Below are 22,994 nucleotides of genomic sequence, written 5' to 3' on the forward strand. Positions count from 1 at the left end.
TAGTAGTAAAATGTAGCAATAATCTGTGTTTAGTGGTGTCCCTAGAGCTTTTGACCACGGTTCCACTGCACCTGCTGCACCATTCCTATCCTGCCACTTAACTACAAGGTAACTGCAATTGTGACTGCCTGTTTAGTTGTAAAAAATAGCAACATTAGCTGTTTAGAGGAGTTCTGACAACTTTTGGACCTGGCTCCATTGCACCTTCTGCACCATTCAAATCATGACCCTAGTGTCTGATAAATGACTGTTTTTGTGTCTGCTTGTTTAGTAGTAAAATATAGCAATATTTGGTGTTTAGAGGACTTACGACCACTTTTGGCCCCCGTGCAACTGCAGCCGATACACCATTTCAATCATGACACTGTTGCCTGCAAGGTAACTGAACTTGTGAATGCTTGTCCAGGAGTAAAATCTAGCAATATTTTGGTGTTCAGATGGGTTCCTGTGGCTTTGGACCCCAGTGTCATTGCACCATTGACATCATGATCCTAGTGCATGCAAGGTAAGTGCACTTGTGACTCTTTGGTGTTTAGAGGAGCTCTGACAACCTTTGACCCTGGTGCCACTGTACCTGCTGCACCATTCAAATCATTACCATAGAGCCTGCAAGATAATTGCACTTCTGACTGCCTGTTTAGTTATAAAATGTAGCAATTATAAGTCTTTAGTGGTGTGGCTAGAGCTTTTGGTCCCATTGCCACTGCACCTGCTGCACCATTGTAATCATGGCCCTAGTGCCTGCTAGATAACTGTACTTGTGACTCTGTTTAGTAGTAAAATGTAACAGTCTGTTAACTGGGATCCCTAGAGCTTTTGGCACCGGTGCCACTGCACCTGCTGCAACATTTCAAATCAAGCCCCTTTCAACTGCAAGGTAACTGCAATTGAGACTGCCTGTTTAGTAGTAAAATAAATCAATATTGGGTGTTTATAGGGAAAGATAACAAAATGTAAACAGTAAACGTTTTGTAGCGTAAGAAAGAGAAGTTCGAACCACCAAGGCATATGTGAATGAGTAGTTAGGCCACGGGAAACTGATAAGAGAGACACAGAAGGGAGAACAGACTACAACCACCAGAACTGGCAAGCAGACAGACCAATAATAAGTGAAGGCCGGATGCAAGTCCCTTTTAAGATTTATTGAAAACAAATTTCACAAGCACAGCGCAAGTGCTGTGCAGGGGAAACCTAAAAATTGGATCCTCAGACCCACGCTTCTGTACACTCCTGGACCACTAGATACTACAGAAGGACTGCCCTGCTGCCGGAAGGACTAGCCTGCTGCTTGAGGTCTTACCTACTTGCTGAGAAGGAAGGCTGGACCTACTGCCTTCATCCCATGCTGACTGACTCCATAGGTCAGCTGACTGACCTGTTCTGTGCCATAGGGACACGACAAGCTCCAGAGGCTTCCTTTCACCTGCTGCCTGGACCTGCTGAGCCCTGTTAGCCTCTGCAGGAGTGAGTCCCTGATACCCATAGATGCCGCCCCTGGTCCGTAACCCTTGTCTGGCATTGGAGAGCACTCACAGAAATCCTGAAGTGACTGGCAATGCAAACCTCCAGTGGACCAACCGCTTGGCGCTACAGCATCAACTGGCAATGTGGGATCATCCACAGCCTGCAGTGGCCTATAACGTGCATCTCCAGCAACGACCGTCCGCTACACTCAACAGGATCTTCGCGCTACAATGATGACTGTCCACGACTTCCAGCCTCTTTCGTGCTACAGCATAACAACCCATCTGTGACAGTCTCCCTGCTGCAAACTTGACTCTTGGCATCAGACTTTGAGAAGGTAACTTTTTCAGCGGGACTAAGGTTGTCCCTGTATCTGGCGCGTACTCCATCGCGGTTGGACTGAACTTGTGACCTTCATCCAGTCTCACACGACCAGATAACCGCAAGTGGCGCTTTCTGCTTTTAGGCACTAGATGCTTAAAATTGCATATCTCCGGTTCTTCTGATTGGATTTTTGTTGTTTAGGGTCAAATAATTCATTAGAATTTACACTTATTTTTCTTGTGTTGTGTTTTGACTCTATTACTGTTTAAGTTCTGCATAAATACTTTACACATTGCCTCTAAGTTAAGCCCGACTACTTTTGTTCCAAGCTATTAAATTAAGCACGTTCATTTAGTGACTTTTTGTGGTTTGCCATGAGAAGGACTGTGACTTATCCTTGAGAAGGGCTGATAGCCCCCTCAACCAGCAGCCCAATTTCTCACAATGAGGATCCCCGCAGACTCCCATGCCTTACATAAATACACAAACCTTAGTTTAACAGTGGCCCTCCTGGCGCCCGTACTGCCTTCCACCATTCTGTCCTGGAGAGGGTGAAGGCCCTGTGTATTATTTGTTTGAGAACAAGAGACATTCTGTTGCTGTTTATTACACGCATCTATGCTTTAAGAGAAAGCATGGTATCTCAAGACCACTTTCTGCTCATCACTTCGATGTCCAATCACATCTTCTGGATGCCTGTCAACTTCCCACCCCTTTAACTGTATGGGTATAAACCCATGGGTATAAACCCATGTGTGTCTTCGGTGAGACGTCCGTGTGCGCTCGGTGTGAGCACCAACTGTGCTGGCAGGTTGAAGGACAGAGACCAAACCAGAACCCCTGATTTATTAGCAACTGGATTATTTTATTTGTTCTAATTTAAAATCCAAATTATCACCCCGTTCTCTTAAATGACAAGCTTCAATGAACTTACTGAAGTCCTAAAGTTGTAGTGTTGAAAAATGTGATTTGTTCATTAAAATGGAAAATAACATTATAAAAAAAAAAAATTAAAATTACGAACCTGAACAGTACTTCTAGAATACACAAAATGGAGTGAGAGTGCCTCCTTTTCCCCAACACACAATTACATAACATAGCAGGCATGTTTGTTGAGGGCATGTTCACACCTGGAGAGTCTCTTGGCATTATTGACAGCGATTGTGTATTTATTGTTATTCAACTCCGTGATACACATTCTGTCAACCTAAGAAGGATGAAAGGCTGAGGGAATCCTCCGATATTTGGGTCCAACTCAGATAAGTGAAGTGAATGCAGTAATCAATCGAGCAACAAGACTAGGCATCAAAAGTTCAGTCTTGACATCTTTGAAATACTAACAAAATCTGAAAGAAACACGTTAGTTAGATTCCTTACCTTAGAATATCCCCAGGCGTCAGGCTGGATTCGGAAAGATTTTTCGTCAGCAATACCCTTGCCCGTCGCTAGGCGTCGGCTGCGGCTCCGTGTCCGTCGTCGGCGTCGTTATCGCCGGGATGATGTCGTCGGAGTACTTAGACACCGCCCTCGCATGCTGACGTCAGTTCTTATTTTTTCCGTGCCAGTAAGCGCAGATCCAGGAAGAGCATACCCTTTAGTCACTTTTTGACTAAACTTTTAAAACTTTTTTGGTTCCTCTTTCGAGTCGACCTCGACTCTTGGTGCCGGTAGGGATGCTCGGTTTCAAGCCGTGCGACGCCGGTCACCGCCTGATGTCGGTTACGGATCAACACCGTCGGTGTCTCTACTGCCTTGGGGCCGACCATGATGCCGAGTCGTGCCCCGACTGCCGGGCCTTGACCTCGAAGGCTAGGCGGGAGCGGTCCCGCAAGCTCCTTGAGATCCGCCAGTCGGCTCCGTGCCGTTCAAGTCCCGGTCGAGGAGGAGGTCGAGGGACCGGTCGCGGAGCCACAGCCATCACCGCTCGTCTGGTTCGAAGTCCTCGCATTCAGGTAAGTCGAGGCACAGTAAGAAGAAGTCGAAGAGGCGACATCGCTCTTCTGACTCCCCTCACCGGTCGCGTAACTCGGCTGAGGGTTCGGGTGGCACCACCCACGCGGCTCCGGAGTCGCAGGAGTCACATCCGGCCCCATACCTTCCGGTCCCTGGGCCTAATGCGACTCTGAGCGAGATCCGGGACTTCCTTGTGGCCATGAGGAGTATCGCGCCGGCGCGCCTTCGGGCCCCGCCGGTCCGACTGGGAGGCCTAGCGACCCGGCGGCTCCGGCCCCGGCACTGTCGTCTACTTCGGTCCCGACACCGCAGGCCCCCGTGGGATCCAGGCCTGGATCCCGGTCGACGCCGGTTGACCTTACGACCCCTGTGCCGGCGCCGACCCTTATGGTGCCGCCCCCGGTGCCATCTTCGGACGACGTCATCCCCAGGTTCAGTCCGGGTCCGGCGCCGATGGATGAGCAAGTCGTCTACCGCCCGGCTCCGACCTTTCAGCCTGTCTACCAGGAGTCAGATGACAGGGGCGACTGGGAGGGCTCTGAGGACCCTCTGGCACAGCAGTGCCAATTTGATCAGGACTGGACAGAAGAGCTGGGGGATGCCAGTGGTCTCGACACCTCCCCTGACACTGGCTTCATCTCTCCTCCCTCCGTGGCTACGGAGGAGGGTGCTACCTATTCTGTGGTGCTGCGCAGGGCTGCCGAAGCCCTTCATCTGGAGCTCCCTGCAGTGGCCGTGAGGACTAACCTCCTCACTCAAGTGCTTCAACCGCCAGTAAGCTCTTTGGAGCCTCTACTGCAGTTCGATGAAGCACTGACTGACGTTCTGATGGGCACCTGGTCCAAGCCCTCCACAGTCATTCCTGTGGACCGGAACATGGCCCGGCGCAACCGCCCTGCACCGTGCGACCCCAGCTTTCTGTCGGTGCACCCCACCCCTGAGAGCCTGGTTATCCAGGCCTCTACCTCCCAGACCGCCTTCCCGTACGCTCCTCCGGATCGGGAATCCAAAAGGTTGGAACAGTTTAGGAAGAAGCTGTTTTCCTCCCTTAGTTTGGGGTTGCGGTCTATCAACACCGCGTGCCTTTTGGACCGTTACACCCACTCCTTGTGGGATACGGTGGCGGACGTGTTCCCCTTAGTGTCCGGAGGAGGCCCGGACACAGCTCGCCCAGGCTCTTGCTGAGGGGCGGGATGCAGCACGGTACTCGATTCGATGTGGGCTTGACACCACGGACTCGCTGGGTAGAGCTATTGCAACGACGTTGGCGATTCGTCGCCACGCCTGGCTGAGATCCACGAATTTCTCCGGGGATGTCCAGAGCACCCTCATGGACATGCCCTCCGATGGCCGTCGCCTTTTTGGCGACCAAGCGGATAGTGTGCTGGAGCGCTTTAAGGACTCCAGGGCTACGGCCAAGTCCTTGGGCCTCTCAGCCCAGCGCCCGCAAACTTCCGCTTTTCGCCCCTTTCGTGGCCAAGGAAGGGGCGCCCCCACACATCCGTCTAGCCACAGGCCGCAGAACCAGCCTCAACGCGGACGGACGTGGATTCCGCAGAGGCGGAGCAGGGGGACAGAGCCGGTCAGCCCACATCTGCCCCAGCAACATCCGCCTCAAAGCCTTCCTAGTCCGAACTTTCAGGCCCATTCCACGTCAGTGGGAGGCAGGGTTCGCCCTCACCTGCTCCACTGGCGTACCGTCACGTCTGACAGGTGGGTGCTGCAAATCGTCCGAAGGGGCTACTCCCTCCCCTTCGAGGTGACCCCTCCAGCCATACCACTGCAGTACCTCCGCATGTCGGGGGATCACTTGCAACTTCTGCAGGAGGAAGTTACGGCCCTCTTCGCCAAGGGGGCCATTGAGCGCGTTCCTGGCCCAGAAGTAGGTCAGGGTTGTTATTCCCACTACTTTCTGGTCCCCAAGAAGGGCAAAGGGGGCCTACGGCCTATCTTGGACCTCAGGAGCATCAACGCCTTCCTCCGCAAGGAGAAGTTCAAGATGCTCACCTTAGCTTAGGTTCTGGCTGCCCTAGACCCTGGAGACTGGATGGTAGCGTAGGACTTGCAGGACGCATATTTCCACATCCCTGTCCTGCTGGCCCACCGGCGTTACTTGCGGTTCACGGTAGGCCACAAGCACTTTCAGTTTACCGTGCTCCCCTTTGGCCTCACCAGTGCCCCTCAGGTGTTCACGAAAGTGATGGCGGTGGTCGCAGCTCATCTGTTCAGATTAGGGGTTCCAGTCTTCCCCTATCTCGACAACTGGTTGTTGAAGGCGGGCTCGCCCCAGGCAGTCGTCTCCCACCTCCAGACTACGGCCGACCTCCTGCATTTGCTGGGGTCTCCATCAACGTGCTGAAGTTGCATCTGAGTCCCTCCCAGAAGCTCCTTTTCATCGGAGCGGTTCTGGACTCTGCGCAGTTTCGGGTCTATCCTCCGGAACAGCAGGTTCGGGATATTCAGTGTCTGATTCCGATCTTCCGGCCTTTATCCCGAGTTTCGGTCAGGTTGGTGCTGCGGCTGCTGGGTCTGATGGCCTCCTACATCCTGCTGGTACATCACGCCAGGTGACGGATGCGGGCTCTGCAGTGGGACCTGAAGTTCCAGTGGGCTCAACATCGGGGCAACCTGTCTGACCACGTCCTGATCTCGGAGGGCACTGCAAGGTAGTTGCAGTGGTGGCTCACGGACCGCGAATGGGTCAGTGGCAGATCCCTCTCCCTACCCGAGTATGTAGTGGTGATGGATGCGTCCCTCCTGGGATGGGGGGGGCCACATGGGAGAGGCGGAGATCAGAGGCCTCTGGTCTCCGGTGGAGTCCCGGCATCATATCAACCTGTTGGAGCTGCGGGCGATCCGGCTTGCACTGAAGGCATTCCTTCCTTCTGTTCGGGGAAGTGTAGTGCATGTGTTCACGGACAACACCACCGCCATGTGGTATTGCAACAAACAGGGCGGGGTGGGGTCGTGGACCCTTTGTCAGGAGGCTCTGCTGCGCCTCTGGACATGGCTGGAACATCAGGGCATCACCCTGGTGGTTCAACACCTGGCGGGCTCTCTGAACGCCAGGGCGGACAAATTCAGCCGCCGGTGCATGATGGATCACGAATGGCGTCTTAACTCGGACGTGGCACAAGGCCTCTTTCGGCAGTTGGGAGAGCCTTGGTTAGATCTATTCGCCACCGAAGAGAACGCGCAATGTCATCAGTTCTGCGCGTTGGAATTTCCAAGGCGGCACTCGCTTGGAGACGCTTTTTGTCGCGAGTGGAGTTGCGGTCTGTTGTACGCCTTTCCGCCTATACCACTTCTGCCCAGAGTGCTGAAGAAGATCAGGCGCGACCGGGCCCAAGTCATCCTTGTGGCTCCGGATTGGGCACGAAAATACTGGTATCCCGAGCTATTCAGTTTATCAATCGATCCCCCGATTCGACTGCCTCTTCAGGAGGACCTTCTGTCGCAGCAGCAGGGGACGGTCCTCCACCCGAACCTGTCCAGCCTCCACCTCCATGCGTGGAGATTGAGCGGCGTCAGTTGATGCCATTTGACTTGCCTCTTGAAGTCTGTGATGGCAATCTGGCAGCCAGGCTTCCCTCCTCTAAAACGGTATACGCCTGCAGGTGGAATAAATTTGTGGCACGGTTCACAGCAAAGGCTGTGGATCCCCTTTCCGCCCCTCTTTCAGAAGTTCTCCTCTTTCTTCTTTCCCTGGCCCAGCAGGGCTCTGCTCTGGGCACCCTCAAGGGATATCTTTCAGCCGTTTCTGCTTTCTTACAGCTTCCTGATCAGCCTTCTCTTTTCAAGTCCCCCGTTGTTGCTCGATTCTTTAAAGGCATTACTTATCTGTTTCCTCCTGTCCCTTTCGTAATGCCTCAGTGGGACTTGAACCTAGCGTTAACCTATCTGAGGTGCGCTCCTTTTGAGCCACTTCATCATTGTCCTCTTCGTCTTCTGACTCTTAAGACTGCTTTCCTGGTTGCCATCACCTCTGCCAGACGGGTGAGTGAGCTCCAGGCTCTTTCGTTTAAGCCTCCTTTCCTCTGTCCAGCCGGGCAAGGTTGGTCTCAGGACTCGTCCTTCCTTTCTCCCTAAGGTGGTAACTGCCTTTCACATCGGCCAGTCTGTTACACTGCCCACCTTCTTTCCGCCTCCGCATACCTCGAAGGAGGAAGAGAGGCTCCACCGTCTGGACCCAAAACGAGCGCTGTCCTTCTATCTGGACCGCACAAAACAGTTCCGGGTGGACGACCAACTCTTTGTTGGCTATGTGGGCGCTAAGAAGGGGAGGGCAGTGCACAAGCGAAACATCTCTTGGTGGGTCGTTTTGTGCATTAAGGCCTGTTATTCATTGGCAAAGAAGGAACCTCCTGTGGGGCTGAGGGCCCATTCCACTCGGGCCACGGCGGATACTACTGCCCTGGGACGAGGAGTCCCTCTGCAGGACATTTGTCAGGCAGCGACGTGGGCCTCACTGCACACGTTTGCCAAGCATTACTGCCTGGACAGCCAAGTCCAGAGAGACGACTTCTTTGGCTGTTCCGTTCTCTAGGACTTCCTAGTGTGATCTTGGTTCGCAGACCCACCACCGGGGTTGGTATTTCTGGGGTATCTATTCTAAGGTAAGGAATATAATTAATGTGTTTCTTTCAGATGAACAAGTTGCTTACCTTCGGTAACAATATATCTGTAAGAAACATTAGTTAGTTGGATTCCTCACCGCCCTACCCATCCTCCCCGCTCTGCGAACTGACATCTAGGGTAAAGGTCATCCCGTTCAGGGCCCTAGATTCATGGCACCAGTGTCGGTTTCTTGCATGACTCTGCGTTCCTGGCGCGGAAAGCTGTGTACCAGAACTGACGTCAGCGGGCGAGGGCGGCGTCTAAGTACTCCGACGATGTCATCCCGGCGATCACGACGACGGACGCGGAGCCGCAGACGACACCTATCGACACGCAAGGGTATTGCTGACACAAATCTTTCCGGATCCAGGGGATATTCTAAGGTAAGGAATCTAACTAACTAATGTTTCTTACAGATATATCGTTACCGAAGGTAAGTAACTTGTTCATATATTTTCCAAACGTAGGTGATAATACAGTGTCAACAGACTTTCTTTAGAAAGTTTCTATAAACCTTCTTCATGCTTGTAGGAAAGTAGGATCTGCTTTTATGGTTACCCCACTTTTTGCCTGGTGTTATGCGGTTTCTGACTAGTTTGACTGGAATCCTGCTAACCAGGACCCCAGCCTCTGTGCTATCTCCCCTAAATTGGACATGCTATCCTCAAACTTGGCTTCTGGTGTACCCTTCTAAGTCCCTAGTATATGGTACCTAGGTACCCAGGGCATAGGTACACCAGGGGTCTCCCCTGGCTGAAGCATGTATTATGCCACCCTCGAGAGACCACTCAATTTGTGACTACAAGCCTGCCGCTGCCAGCACCACTTACGACCAATATAAGTTTCCCTATATCTGAGGTCACTGCACTTAAAACCTATGTCACCCCTAAGGCAGTCCTTTTAATCCTGAAGGCAGGGTGCTCGGTTCCAAGTGTGAGGGTGCCCATGCAGCCTTCAGAGTCCATTCTCCCAGGTTGTAAGTGCATCAGCCATTACGACATATAGAGTGGCCATGCGTCATTACGTGTTGACCATCTCTAAACTGACTGTAACGAACCCTGTCATGTTTGGTATCAAACATGTTGGAATGATACCCCCAAACAGTATAGGGTGTGGGTGGTATGATTCCATGCACTGTAACGATCCTCCGGGAGGCCCTCAGTGCTCCCGGCCTTCCAGAACCGGACAGCAAACTAGGGCTGCTGCCGACCAGAGACCTGTTTCAGCCCTCCTGCTGCTGAGCCAAGCTCAAACAGGGGAAGGCAGAACAATAGATATCCTGTCACAGGGAGGTGTGGCCACCCAAAGATGAGGTCCAAAGGCTTCTCCTGGGATGTCCAGGCATCTCTAATGGACATTCCCTTTGATGGTTCCTGTTTGTTTGATGAAAAACTAGACTCTGCCCTGGAGCATTTTAAAGGATCCAAGCCACGGTATGCTTTTTTTCCTTTTTGGCACCAGTTTGGCAAACCTTCTCCCCCCGCCATATACCCCCCAGAACATTTAAGCACTTTTTGGGACTATTTAGATGTCAGGGCCATGGACGCAGCGGATAACCACTAGGCCATCAGGGGCAGCGTTCAGTCCAATCCCCTGCTCCTCGATCAACAACTTCAAAACCTCTTTAGTGGCACACAGCCATCCTGTGGCAGGGGCAGCTACTTTCTTTAGGGTTGGCAGAGAATCCTATTGTATAGGTGTGTCCTTCAGATTGTCCAGTGTGGCTATGCCCTGCCATTCCTTTTTGACCCACCGCACCTGCTGTCTACATCCAAGCAGCTTTCGAAAGATCATCTCTCTGTTTTGCACTAAGAGGTGCAGGCTTTCGTGGCCCAAGTAGCCCTAGAGAGGGTACCAACCTTGGAAGTAGGGACTGGATGTTATTCTTGCTACTTTCTTGTGCAGAAGGAGGATAGAGGCTTTTGTCCTATTTTGGATCTTTGCCCTCACAACGCCTTCCTGCGTAAGGACAAATTCAAAATGGTTACACTTGTCCAGGTTCTAGTTGCACTGGAGATTGGATAGTGGAATTGGGCCACCAGGAAGCCTGTTTTCATATCCCTGGCCTGCAAGCCCACAGGCGCTACCAGTGTTTCAAGGTAGACCACAAGCACTACCTGTTGAATACGGGCTCGCCACAATCTGTCTCACACCACTTCCAGACGATGGCGACTGTTAGAAATGGGTGTCTCTGGTTGACAATGGATTTCACCTTTGTCCAATTGGGGACCCTTGCTTCTAGTCAGGGTAAGGAAGTCACGCCCTTAGACAACCCCTGCTCACCCCCTTGGTAGCTTGGCATGAGCTAATAGACTTATCTCAGAGGCCGTGTGTACAGCATTTGTGCACACATACAGTAATACAGTGAAAACACTACAAATGGACACCACACTAGTTTAGATGAATAAGTAATCTAAACAAGACCAAAACGACAAAAATCCAGAATACATATACCAAGATATCTTCAAAATAGGTTATTCACACAAATAAAGCTTTTAGCAACAAATAACTCCACCTGGAGCTATTACAATGTTGTAACTGATGAAAATCCCAAAGTATAGTGCCGACCGTGAGGTGCGCGGTGTTGGGTGCAGAGTTACACAGACCCCCAAAGAACAGTACCTTGGCAAACGATGAAAGCACAGACGGTGCACGGTGTCAGGGAGGTGATGCTTCGTTGGTGCTGGGCGTCGTCGGTTCCTTACGACCCTGGAGGAGGTGAGGCCTCTGCTCCTTACTACGATGAAGGGGAGGTGAGGAGTTGGGGCGGTGCGTCGTAAGTGTCACGGCGGTGCCCTCAGCACCGATGCAGGCAGCGGCCCCCGTGACTGCGTCTGGGTCCATACGCTGCTACGTCCGCAGGCGTCGGGGCTGCGATGCTATTCTGGACGGTGCGCTCTGCACTTCACGAGCAATGCCCACTGCTTCATTGCAGCTTGTGGCGTCGGTCGCCGGCATTGGTATTGCAGTTTCCCTCTGTGGCAGCTGAAACAGCAGTTCCAGATGCAGGAAGACAGAGGGGATGAAGTCTTTGTGCCCCAGAGACTTCAGAACAGGAAGCAAGCTCTACTTCAAGCCCTTGGAGATCTTCTTCAAGCAGGATACACAGCTCACAGCAAAGTCTTTATAGTCTTCGTGGCAGAAACGGCCACTGCAGGGTAACCTCACACAGCACTTCTCCTTCAGCTTGCCCATCTCTTTTCCTTGGCAAAGGTTCCTCTCGAGTCCAGAAGTATTCTAAAGTTCTGGGGTCTGGGCTCCAATATTTATATTTCATTTCTCTTTACTCGCTTGTGGCAGAGAGGCTCTTTGCTCAGTCAAAACCAATTCTGTCCTCTCTGGTCCAGCTTCCTTGCAGGAGGTGGAGACCGCATTGTGTAAGACAGACCAGGCCCATTCAGGTGAAAGGAAGTCTCTTCCCCCTACTCTAAATGCAGCCCAGGTCTATTCACCCCGGCCCTGACTCATCCAGGAACGGCAGGACACACCTCAAACCCAACCCCCACATCCTCCGGTGGCTGTCTGCAGTGAATTCACATCCCCAGCTCCTGTCACTCCAAAGCCAGACAGTCAATCCACAAACCAGAAGAGGCACACATGATGCCTAATCAAGAAAATACCCACTTTCTAAATGTGGTCTTTTCAAAGTCACAATCTAAAAATCATCTTTACTAAAAGATGCATTTTTATATTCTGAGTTCAGGCATACTAAACTCCATCTTTCTATCTTGTCCCAATGGGAAGTTATACCTATAAGATGTTATAAACTCCTATTCCATCCTATGGGACAGATAGCCTTTCAGTAGCGAAAAACAAAAGACTGTATTTCAGTATCAGGACATGTCACACACATCATTACATGTCCTACCTTTCACATACACTGCACCCTGCCCACAGGCGTACCGGGGCATACCTTAGGGGTGACTCACATGTAAGAAAAGGGAAGGTTAGGGCTTGGCATGTGGGTTTACTTGCCAGGTCGACATGGCAGTAGAAACTGCACGCAGACACTGCAGTGGCAGGAAGACCCTTTTTAAGGGCTGCTTGTGTGGGTGGCACAATCACTGCCACCCACACAGTTGACTTGAAGGCCCTGGTCACACACAGTGCCCTGTACTAGGGACTTATTAGTAGGTCAAACCAGCCAATCATGGAAACACCATTCCATATTCACAATTTACAGAGGGAGCACTTGCACTTTGGCACTGACCAACAGTGGCAAAGTGCCCAAAGCATCTTGACCAGTAAAACCAAAATCCAGCACACAGCAAAAATACAGGCGGCAGAGGCACAAAGACAGGGTAAAACCACATCAGGGATTTCAGGTGTAACAGTGACCCATCTCACAAAATTGGAGTTCTCAATCTATTTGCCGAAGTCCCACCTGCCTCCTTCACAGAGTCTCCCTTTCAATTGCATCATCCCAGATATAGTGTACTTTCTGGCCTTCCCTCCAAATTAGTCAGTCCAGAATATTCTGGATGTGATTCTAATGATTCCGCCTCAGTGAGAATGGCTCTGAGGCTTCTTGGTCTGCTGGCCTCCTGCATCCCACTGCAAAGCTTGCACGTGCCATTAGGCATGCCTAATGGCATGCCTAATGGCACGTGCAAGCTTTGCAGTGGGGTCTGGAGTCTCAGTGGGCCCAGCACCAGGGAAAACTGTCAGATTCTTTCCAGATTTTGGAGGAGACTGCAACAAATCTGTAGTGGTGGGTGCTCAACCACAATTGGACCAGTAGCAAACCCTCATTTGTTAACCTAGTGAGAGTTGGCAGTGGTGATGGACTTGTCACTGCTGAGTTGGGGAGGCCATCTGATAGAGGTGGAGGTCAGAGAACTCTGGTCTCTGGCTGAGACTAGCCGCCAAATCAGTTTTCTGGAGTTGCAGGTAATTCCCTTGGCATTGAAGTCCTTCCTGCCAACTATGAAATGGAGGCTTGTGTAAGTTGCCATGGACAACACCACTGCTTTGTGATACTGTAACAAGTGGGAAGGGGGGGTCTTGTCTCCTGTGCCAGGAGACTCTGTACCTCTGGATCAGGGTGAGTTGTCAGGGCATTTCCTGATAGAGAACCACTTGGTGGGATCTTTATACTCCACGGCTGATGAACTTGGCTGGCAACGCTTAGCGAATCTAATGGCGACGATTTTCGGAGGTGGAGTATGGTATCGTCCAGCATTGTGGAGAACCCAGGTACGATCTCGTCACCACTGCAGAGAATGTGCAGTGTCAACACTTTGATACGATGGAGTTGCAAAGAAGGCTCCATTGGAGACGCATTCTACCTGGAGTGAAGCATCGTAGTGGCTCTGGATTGGGCCAAAATAGTGGGTTAACCTTAACTTCTGTGCCTGATCATGTGTTCTCCAATTGTGCTGCCTCCTCTGAAGGAACTTCTGCTGCAGCAGGATGGCAATGTCTTGCACCCAGGACTGCGCAACATGCACCTCTATGTGTGGAGATTAAGCGGTGGCAGTTGATCATCCTTCCAAAGTCATTGATGTAATCCTGGCAGCCAAACAGCCTTTCACAAAATCACTGTATGCTTGGCGTTGAGATAAGTTTATGACTTGGTACAGTGCCCACTAGTCAAAACCATTGCAAACCAAATAGTTTTTTATTAGTTTTTTCCTTATCCTAGCAGGGACTTGCAGGCGTCAATGTTAAAGCTTACTCATCGGCCATCTTGGCTTTTTGCTATTGCGGGCCCAACCATCCTTGTTCAAGTCTGCTATTGTGATGTGTTTTCTCAAAGGTTTGCAACATATGTTTCTGCCAAAGACCTCGGTGATGCCACAGTCGGGACTTATGTTTGTTGCTCACTTTTCTAATGTGTACCCTTTTCTAACTAGTGCACAGTTATACAGTACTCCCTCTGGTCTTAAAAACAGTCTTTCTGGTTGCAGTAACATCAGCTTATCTTGTGAGTGAGCTTCATGCCGTCACAGTCCAACCAACTGCCTTTTTTCCTGGCAAACAGGTGTTAAAAACTCCAGCTGTGTTCCTGCTGTAGGTAGTGATACCTTTTCATGTCAGACAATTCATAATTCTTCCAAAATTCTTTGGCCCACCTCATTCCTCAAATGAGGAAGAGAGACTCTATCGTTTGGACGCCAAAGAAGCGCTAAGCTTTTACATGATTGAATCAGGGAACATCAGGTGAATGATCAGCTCTATGTGGGGTTCTCTGGGTCAAGGAAGGACAAGGCAGTGTAGAAGCAGAACATCTTACGATGGACAGTCTTCTGTATAAAGATCTGCTATGCACCGGCTAAGAAGCAGCCCCCAGAAAATGTAAGGACTCATTCCTCTGGAACGAAGGCTGCTACCACTGCACTGTCACATGGGGTGTCTTTTCTGTATTTCTGTCAGTCTGCTAGGTCATGGGCATCAGTACACATGACCACGAAGCACTATTGCCTTGATAATCCAGTCCATCTGGATGGGCACTTTGCTTGTTCAGTCCTGACCGATTTTCTGATCTCCTAATTTTCACGGACACACTACAGTGGGAAGTACTGCTTTGGTATCTATTCACAGGTCAGGAATCTGTGCTTAGAAGTATTCATCAGAAGAACAAGTTGCTTAGCTATGGTAACACACTTTCTTGTGGATACTCTTTTTAACTGCATATTCTTCACTGTCCTCATACCTCCCTTTTCTGTGTCACTGTCCCCATACCTCCCTGTTCTGTGGAATGGTCTCCTTTTTCATTGAAATTGGTCCTTCCAGTGTGCTGTTGGACTCCACATCTGATCTGAGGGCATGGGCACACTTCCATATTGTTGGTGCTCAAGTGTGGCTCTGCTCGTCACTTCTGGGGTGCAGGAACACTACTTTGTGAGTTTCCAGTTCCAGCCTGTGCCTAAGGATATTCTCAAGGTGAAGAATCTGCAGTTTGATAGAGTATTCACCAGAAAGAGCTTTATCGAAGGTGAGTAACTTGTTTGTCATCCTTAACAGTGGCAGCATCTTCTCAATGCAATCCTTTTGGTCCCTGGTGTTGCAAATGTTGATGGCTCATGAGTGTGGCGGTGCCCTCACCAGAGATATCTCCTGCTCAAACCTTCAATGGCATGTGGTCCCGACTGTGGCGTTGCCCTCACAAAAGATATCTCCTGCTCAAACTGCAGGCTTTTTGGGTACCAGCGAGATGACTGTCTAGTACTGTAAGTTTTCTGGAAAAAAGATTATATTTGTGTGTCTCAGCCATTTTATAAGTCGGTCATTGTGCAGTATTTAGGGGGTTTATTAAGTGAAGAGAATGTGTGTACTCTGTACTTTTGTACACAGAGGGAAATCCTGCTGTGTTCACATCTTGCCCATTTATTGTTAATCAGTGTAGCAAATAAGGGAAAAATTGTATTGCTATTTAATTATCAGTTCTGATATCATTTTCCCCTCATGCAGATTCAGAACATTTCTGGTTTTGATGATTTGGAAGATGAAGATACAGAAGCAAAACCTGAGGGGGAAAACCTGAAATATCTGTGTGTAATAGAAGTAGCTTTGCACAAGCAAGGACTTTGTAGCAGAGGAGTCGGTGTAGGTGAAGAGAAGTTGGAGAACCCTAAAGGTACTTTGTGTCTGCCTGTACACCATGAAGGAGAACACAGCAATGTAGAGTGCGACTATGAAGGCATCTAATTCCTTAGCCGCAGATAGCAGCTAAGGAATTGCATAAGATATAACGGCGCAGAATGTTCTGTCTTATGTATTTTTGTATAGAACTCATGATTATTAATACTTTTTTTGATAACTTTTTATTACAAGAATAAATAAGTACAATACAGCGATAATTGTAGACATGTACATCACAGCAATAAACATCCATTGTAGCCCTTCCAACGTTCAGCCGTGGTGCAGTTGGGGGTTGCATTCCCCGTAACCTGCGACCAAAATGTCCACACTATAGCAGGACTTTTTGTTTCAAAAGGAATAACACGTATAGTATTGCGATGACTATAAACAGATGTCATTTTGTGATAAGTGTGCTCATTGCATTGTATCCTTCATGATGACTAGCGGCCCCAATCCATGCACCATGGCCTTCGCCTCTATGGTCGTCTTCCCAAGCCCTCCTGTGTTCAGGGGCCTGCCCTCTCAACTGGCTTGCATAGAATTCCTCTGTTCTCATTCCATCTCCCCCAGATCTTTGTCCACTTATGGGGACACCCTCTTCCCTCATAGACCACTCTGCCCGCCTGTATACACCAGTCCATGTCGGCTTTCAAGTCACTCAGTTTCGGCACGGACGGCATCCTCCACAACCTAGCTATATTTCGTTTAGCTACCACAAAGCCCAACGTGACCCAGAGACTATCCGTGCTTGTTAGTTCTGCAGCTTCCCACATGTTCAGTAGGCACCATTTAGCAGAGGGGGTCATATTCTCCCCGTATTATGTTCCAGCACTGCATACTACTGCAGCTCAGAAAGACTGACGTGCCAGACATTCCCACAGCATAAGAAAAACGTGCTCTCCGTTCCACACCCCTTGGGACATTGTGGTGACTCATCTTTACCCTTTTTGACCAATGTGGTGGTCGCATTTTAGATTGTGTAGAATCTTAAGTTGTACTAATTTGAAACGTTAACGGATTGCCACCTCTTTCAGTGACACCAACGCCTCTTGCCACTCCTCCTCTTCAAATTGTCCCAAGTCACCCTCCATTCTCTCGCAGAGCATAAGCATGAGGACCGGGGAGATGTTCATCTGTTTACAGTAAGTCAGGGATATTGCGTTCTTCTGCATATAATCATCAAATAATCTATCTTTTAAGGGGGAGGCCTCGGATAGTTCTTCTCCCCTCACTATAACCCCCATCAGGGCATGCCTAATCTGCAAGTAACGAAAGGTCTCTAAGGGCTTTAACTGGTATTCCTGCTGCAAGTCGCTCCAGGGTTTCACCCCCCATTTCCCCACATATCTCCCACGCTGAGAGATGACCATTGATCGTTGAACTAATTTTAACTTGAGCATTTGATCATGATTCATTAGTCCGTAGTTTGTTTGAAATGTCTGCAATTTGAACTTCTTTTTCTGAAAAGGGTAGGCTGGGAACTACCACCAGTCTAACTGTGGATTGTGTTGTACCCGTATCAATCAAAAATGATACTGGATGGCCATTAGCCTCTCCTTCCACATATAGACAATCCTGGTCTACCTCTAGGACAGAGCCAAGCATACGATTCCCTTCCCTTCTAGGGCCCTACCATTGTGCCTGACTCACTCTTGTAGGAAGTCAGAGTGTAGTACCAACTTATGGAAAATGGTCATAAATTACTGAATGTTTTTAATGAAATGTAAAAGTTGCCTGAATTCTTGATATGTTATTCTACATAGGCCGTTGTAAGACTGGGGTTGCAGGCATAGTCCCTTTATACTGACTTAAATTCTGCATGTTTTTCACACATTTCCCAGTAGGGCTAGGACCACTAACTGCAACACCCACTTCTGTGGCATCTGATTCATATTAAACTGAAGTTGAGAAACTATTTGCAACTCATTTTAAAATCTATTCACGTTAAATCTACAAGTTTATTTCCAGTGGCCTCCAAACGTGCTCCCAATTTCAATTACCCGTTGTTAGAATTTATATTGGCAATATTACCATTAGGGTTAGTAAAGCCCCCTGCCTCTATCTCGTGAAATACAATTTCCACTTTCCCTAGATTGCAAATCATCAGCAGGTGCCTGAAAAGCTCCCTAACTAGTCTTTTGAAAGAACTTCATCTGAGCCACCTTCAATTTGATCTTAGTTAATTTCTTTCTCTCATCACAATAATCACAACAATACTTTGCATTAGTCAAAATCTCATCTAAAGATTGTATTTGCCAACTCATGACACTCTGCTGAAGATGTGTACTGATTTCCGGATGCCGTCCAAACACAAAAGAAGAAATAAACCCGACAGACCTTCCTTTGCTGGGTCTTCAACTGCTCCATGATGCCTGTAAAGCAGCATGGGTTTCTTATGTGTGAAGTGACTCATCTGTGCTTTTCTCATGATTTTCGACCACCTAACCTGTTTCTGTGGAACCTTTCCTTTTGATGCTCAATAACTTGAGTACATGTCTGCATGCCATTCGAATATGGTGTTTGGGCCATTGTACTACTGTCTTGCACTCAATCCACAAATCTTTAGACAAAACAACGGATCCATATCTTCCCACTACACCTTTTGAAATAGTCACAATTCTCTCTACCTCAGTATACCACTTTCCTGACTCCTCTCTAATACTGAGAAAGTTCTTCATAAACGTCCACAAGTCATGCATTTTCCAGGGTACATGCACATACGCTCTTCCAGGCACTTATCACAATGTAAACTTTTCATCTGTCACTTCACATGGGGTGCCGCTCGCTGCCTTGATCGTGGGACGCTGTGGACTCGGTCCCTTGCCTGTTTGAGCTACTTGTGCGAAGGGGACGCTGCGCTGAACTGGGAGGCCGTCACAGAGGCTAGAATCGCCGGGACTGCGAGGACCAGGGTGCTTGTTGCTCAGTTTACCCTGCACACCTGCATCCTCTTCCTGGCCCCGCCTCCTTTCTCCCGGTCCTCCCACTTTCCACCTATATCAAGGGTCCCGCCCACACGCGCCAGCGGGACGCGCGCGGGACGTAGCCCGGGGCGAAGACCGGGCAAAGAGCGGGCCGCTTGAGGCCGTTCGAGACTGTACGAGGCTGGGCTGGCCTCCCCCCCTGGTTGATAATCTTTGTAAGGCAAATATAATGGCCACTGGATTGCTGCGGACGGGCACTAAGGGGTGCAACGTTATGGGGACATAGGACAACTTCATAACTCGTGCGAGCAACGTTCTGGCCTATGAGATCGCTGCCACAGAACGTAGATTATCCCTTGATCCATTACTAGGGAAAAGATCCTCTTTGGGAGCTATCGCGCTTGCTCCCTCTCCCGATAATTCTGAGCCCCCCCCAACAAGTGGTCATATAGATGAGGCATTGATAAGGGACTTACCCCCCTTCGTTGGTTCTACCTTAGCTAATTCGTTTCTTTCTGGGTCTACTCAGGGTGATAATCATGCCCCCGCACCTACTGTTAATTGTCCTAAAACAAGGTCCATGGTTGACCGTTCTGTTAGAAGGAAAAATACTGTCATAAAGGGCAAGAAACGAGAGGGTGCTATAATGACATATCCCTCTAAAAAAAACCAAAAAATATTAGCTCCCAATCCTGCTCACAATACCCCTATGCGAAGTACAGATCCACAAAATATCCCGAGCCAGGACCCCGATACACTTACTATCCCTACAACTACAAGTGAGGAAGCTTTGGGGGTGTCGCTTCCCAGTGACTTTTGGGACAAAATGGCTGATGTAATTGACGGAAGGTTGTCCCCTCTAGTCAGGCGCCTTTCTGCTTTAGAAGCGAAATTAGCATCATTAGTTGAAAAGATTCAACCTGACATTGCACTTGCAGTATATCCAGCCGCGAAAACATCTAGCCATTATCCAACTACATTGCCCTCTAACACGCCTAGCAAAAGGATTACATCGAATATTTCTCAGTGTAATCTAGTTGAGAATATAGGGGAATTAGCTCCTATCGAGAATGGTAGACCTCTCCCTCCCGCTCCTCCACACCAGACTATTGCTCCCATCATAGCTGGCAGCCTTGTAGATCCCCTAACTCAGCTTCCCCCTCCTCCTCTGATTAATTTTAGACCTAACACTCTCCCCAATATTAAGATCCTCCCGAGACTCGATCTCCCGCCTGATTGTAGTCCATATGTTGTTGTCCTAACAGGTGTACCCGAACTCCCGAAGGATAGAGCCGAACCTTATCTATCACTGAGGTTTAAGGCAATACACTGGATGAACACACATAGACCCTTGCCATCCACTTTGAATGGGGAAATTCTGATGGTTCGAAGAGTTTCCTGGGTGGGTCCGGGCCCGAAGAATATAAGGGGAGACTGTATAGTTGTAACCTTTAGAGATCCAAGGGTGTCAAAATATGTGTTTGAGGGGGGATGGGCTGACATTGCTAATGGAATACATACCTTTCCCCTTTCACACTTTTATCCCCTAGGATCACTTACCTATAAGAGGGACATAGCTAATGTGCAACTAGGTAGAGAGAGACTGGGCTTTGGCCAAATCGGAAATCAAGAGGCTGATACATATCCGTTACAGTTCAACATACCCTGCCACAACAGGTTCAGTCCCCTGGACTGTATAGATTGACTGAAGCCTAATCTAGTTCAAGGGCCTGCTGTGACATTATCGATGGAGCTAACCCCGAGATTGGTTATTCACCCATATCCCTTGGTACCTCTGGGTTATGATAATAGGAAATTCTGGGATGGTGGCCATGACCCAACCTTAGGGGGAAAATACCTAAGACCCCCTTCGCTAACCTTGGATTATCAAAGATTGGGGGAATTTAGGCCTATTATGGGAAAGGTTGATGGCCAGGGCATCTCTCCCATTCTGAGCTCGACCGTGTACAAGGATGGACAATCTGTAAAAGGGACAAAAAATCGAGTAACGGTGATGCCAATAGACTTAATTTCTCCTAAGCCAGCTGTGCCCTGTTCCCCTACCCATCTTATTAACACGCCTCACCCTCTTCCTCCCATAGATTTGGGACCAAGAGATATCATTAGGGACAGTTTAGCTATCCCCTTGGGTATCACTCCAACCTCCTGTATGGCTCATTCTGGTAACCCCACTACCAATCAGGTTGTGGGGTTAAATATTCTATCCTGGAATGTGGCAGGTCTGACACGCCTGCTTGAACTCCCCGATTGGGGGGGAATTCATTGATGGCTATGATATCTGCCTATTACAGGAGACCTGGGCACTGAGGCCTTACCACCGTGTAGGGTTCGCTACCTTTTGGGAACCCGCGGTAAGGTCAAAAAAGGGCAGACCGTCGGGAGGGATGCTTATCTGGGTCCGAACTCATTTGGGATATGACTTTAAAAAAATATGTACTGACTCTCCGGATATCATGTGCTTAGCCATGTCCTCTCAGGATAGCCAGGTGCTGAACCTGATAAATATATACTCCCGCCCAGTGAGCTATGGCCAATTGTCTCCCACTCTGGTCAGCCTAGAGGCCTTTCTGAGTACGATTACTAATCCTGAGCATCTTATAATCAGTGGAGACTTCAATTGCCACCACGAACCATTGAATGGGCTAACCATGCCTGTATCACAGGAGGAGGATCAAGTATGGGATATACCATCACCCAATACTTACCCCACAAAGGCCTGGACGCCATTGGTTCTACAACTCACACAAATCACACTCACCTTTTCGGTGAGAGCATGTAATGGCAGGTTTCCCCTTGATAGCCCAGGTAACTCAACTTTCGAAAGAAATGGGCAATCCTCCATTATTGACTACATTATGATTAGTATGGGACTGTGGCCAAGGCTCTTGAACTTTGAAGTTATTAAACGCCATGAAAGTGACCACAATCCCATAGTCGTAACTATGGAGGGTTTTATTACCTCTCTTATTACCGTCAATGACTTACTTACCGTAGTACCTCTGACTACTACTGGTGGAGCACGGAGAATTAGATGGGAGAAGATTACTCAATCTGAAAGTGATCTTAGTGCAATGTAGTCCGAGATTTATCCTCTCCTAGAGAAAACAATGGGAGAATCTAACATATTTGAGGGTTACGCAAACACTGAACTATTCGGAACTACCCACACTGAACTTTGCGCCATCCTTGGGACCCACTTTAGTCGAGCTATTAGGACTAGGTTAGCACCCACGAGGGGGAAGTCTACTTGGTTCAATAAATCGTGTAGGAAAGCAAAGTTATTGCTCCTGACAACCCTCAAGAATGGCAATATGTTAGAAATTAAGGAAGCAAGGGCTTCCTTTAAGAAAATCTCCCATGAAGCAAAAAAAGATTGGGAAACGACTAGATGGGAGGAGATCTCATTTGCACTGAAGAATAGGGACCTTAGATCCTTCTGGAATCTAGTTAAGACAGGATCATCAGCCCCTAACCAAGCACTCCAGCCCAATCTCGGGGAAGAAATCTGGTGCAGTTACTTTAAAGATCTATATGCCTCTAACGCACCAGTAGCGAATAAACCCCTCCTTTGCTCCTATGCCCGCCTACTTACCATTCCGGGGCCGGCTGAGATGTGCACCCTCAGTGAGGTTAAAGTGGCTCTTAGCAAAGTATTGCCTAACAAAGCCCCCGGCTTAGATAAGATCCCAGGAGACCTTTTCAAAAGCGAACCAGACATCTGGGTCCCATAACTTTATGGCCTTTTTAATGCAATCCTAGGTGGAATGCCGTTACCATCTACATGGGCCGGAGCCGAGATATTACCAATTCACAAAAAGGGCTCCCCACTCGATCCGGCTAATTATAGGCCTATTAGCCTAATCGATGTAGCTCAGAAGATCTTCGCTCGCATCCTCTTAGGGAGACTCCAGACCTGGATGGTGGATTCTAACATCTTGACTCCTCTACAAGTGGGCTTTAGAGCCAAGATGTCAACCGTGGACCAATTGTTTAGGCTGCAAATGATCCACTGGAAAACTATTACTGTAGAAGGGGGCAGTCTTTATCTCATGTTCGTTGATTTAAAGTCTGCCTTCGATATGGTGGACCGAAGTCAGCTTTGGGAGC

The 22,994-nt window shown here is 49.1% G+C and overlaps 1 protein-coding gene across 3 annotated transcripts in view; it reads left to right on the plus strand.

The window, feature by feature from the left end:
* Nucleotides 1-22,994, plus strand: part of LOC146869194 (RAD52 motif-containing protein 1-like) — a 113,296-nt gene that overhangs the window by 50,977 nt on the left and 39,325 nt on the right. For all 3 annotated transcript variants that reach the window (XM_085643080.1, XM_085643069.1, XM_085643071.1), the window contains one exon: nt 15,772-15,937. In XM_085643080.1, the coding sequence (XP_085499206.1) occupies nt 15,772-15,937 (166 nt within the window). The remainder of the gene's footprint in view (nt 1-15,771; nt 15,938-22,994) is intronic.

The sequence above is a fragment of the Triturus cristatus genome, chromosome 1_1 (assembly GCF_964204655.1).
Source record: "Triturus cristatus chromosome 1_1, aTriCri1.1, whole genome shotgun sequence".
NCBI classification, from domain to species: domain Eukaryota; kingdom Metazoa; phylum Chordata; class Amphibia; order Caudata; family Salamandridae; genus Triturus; species Triturus cristatus.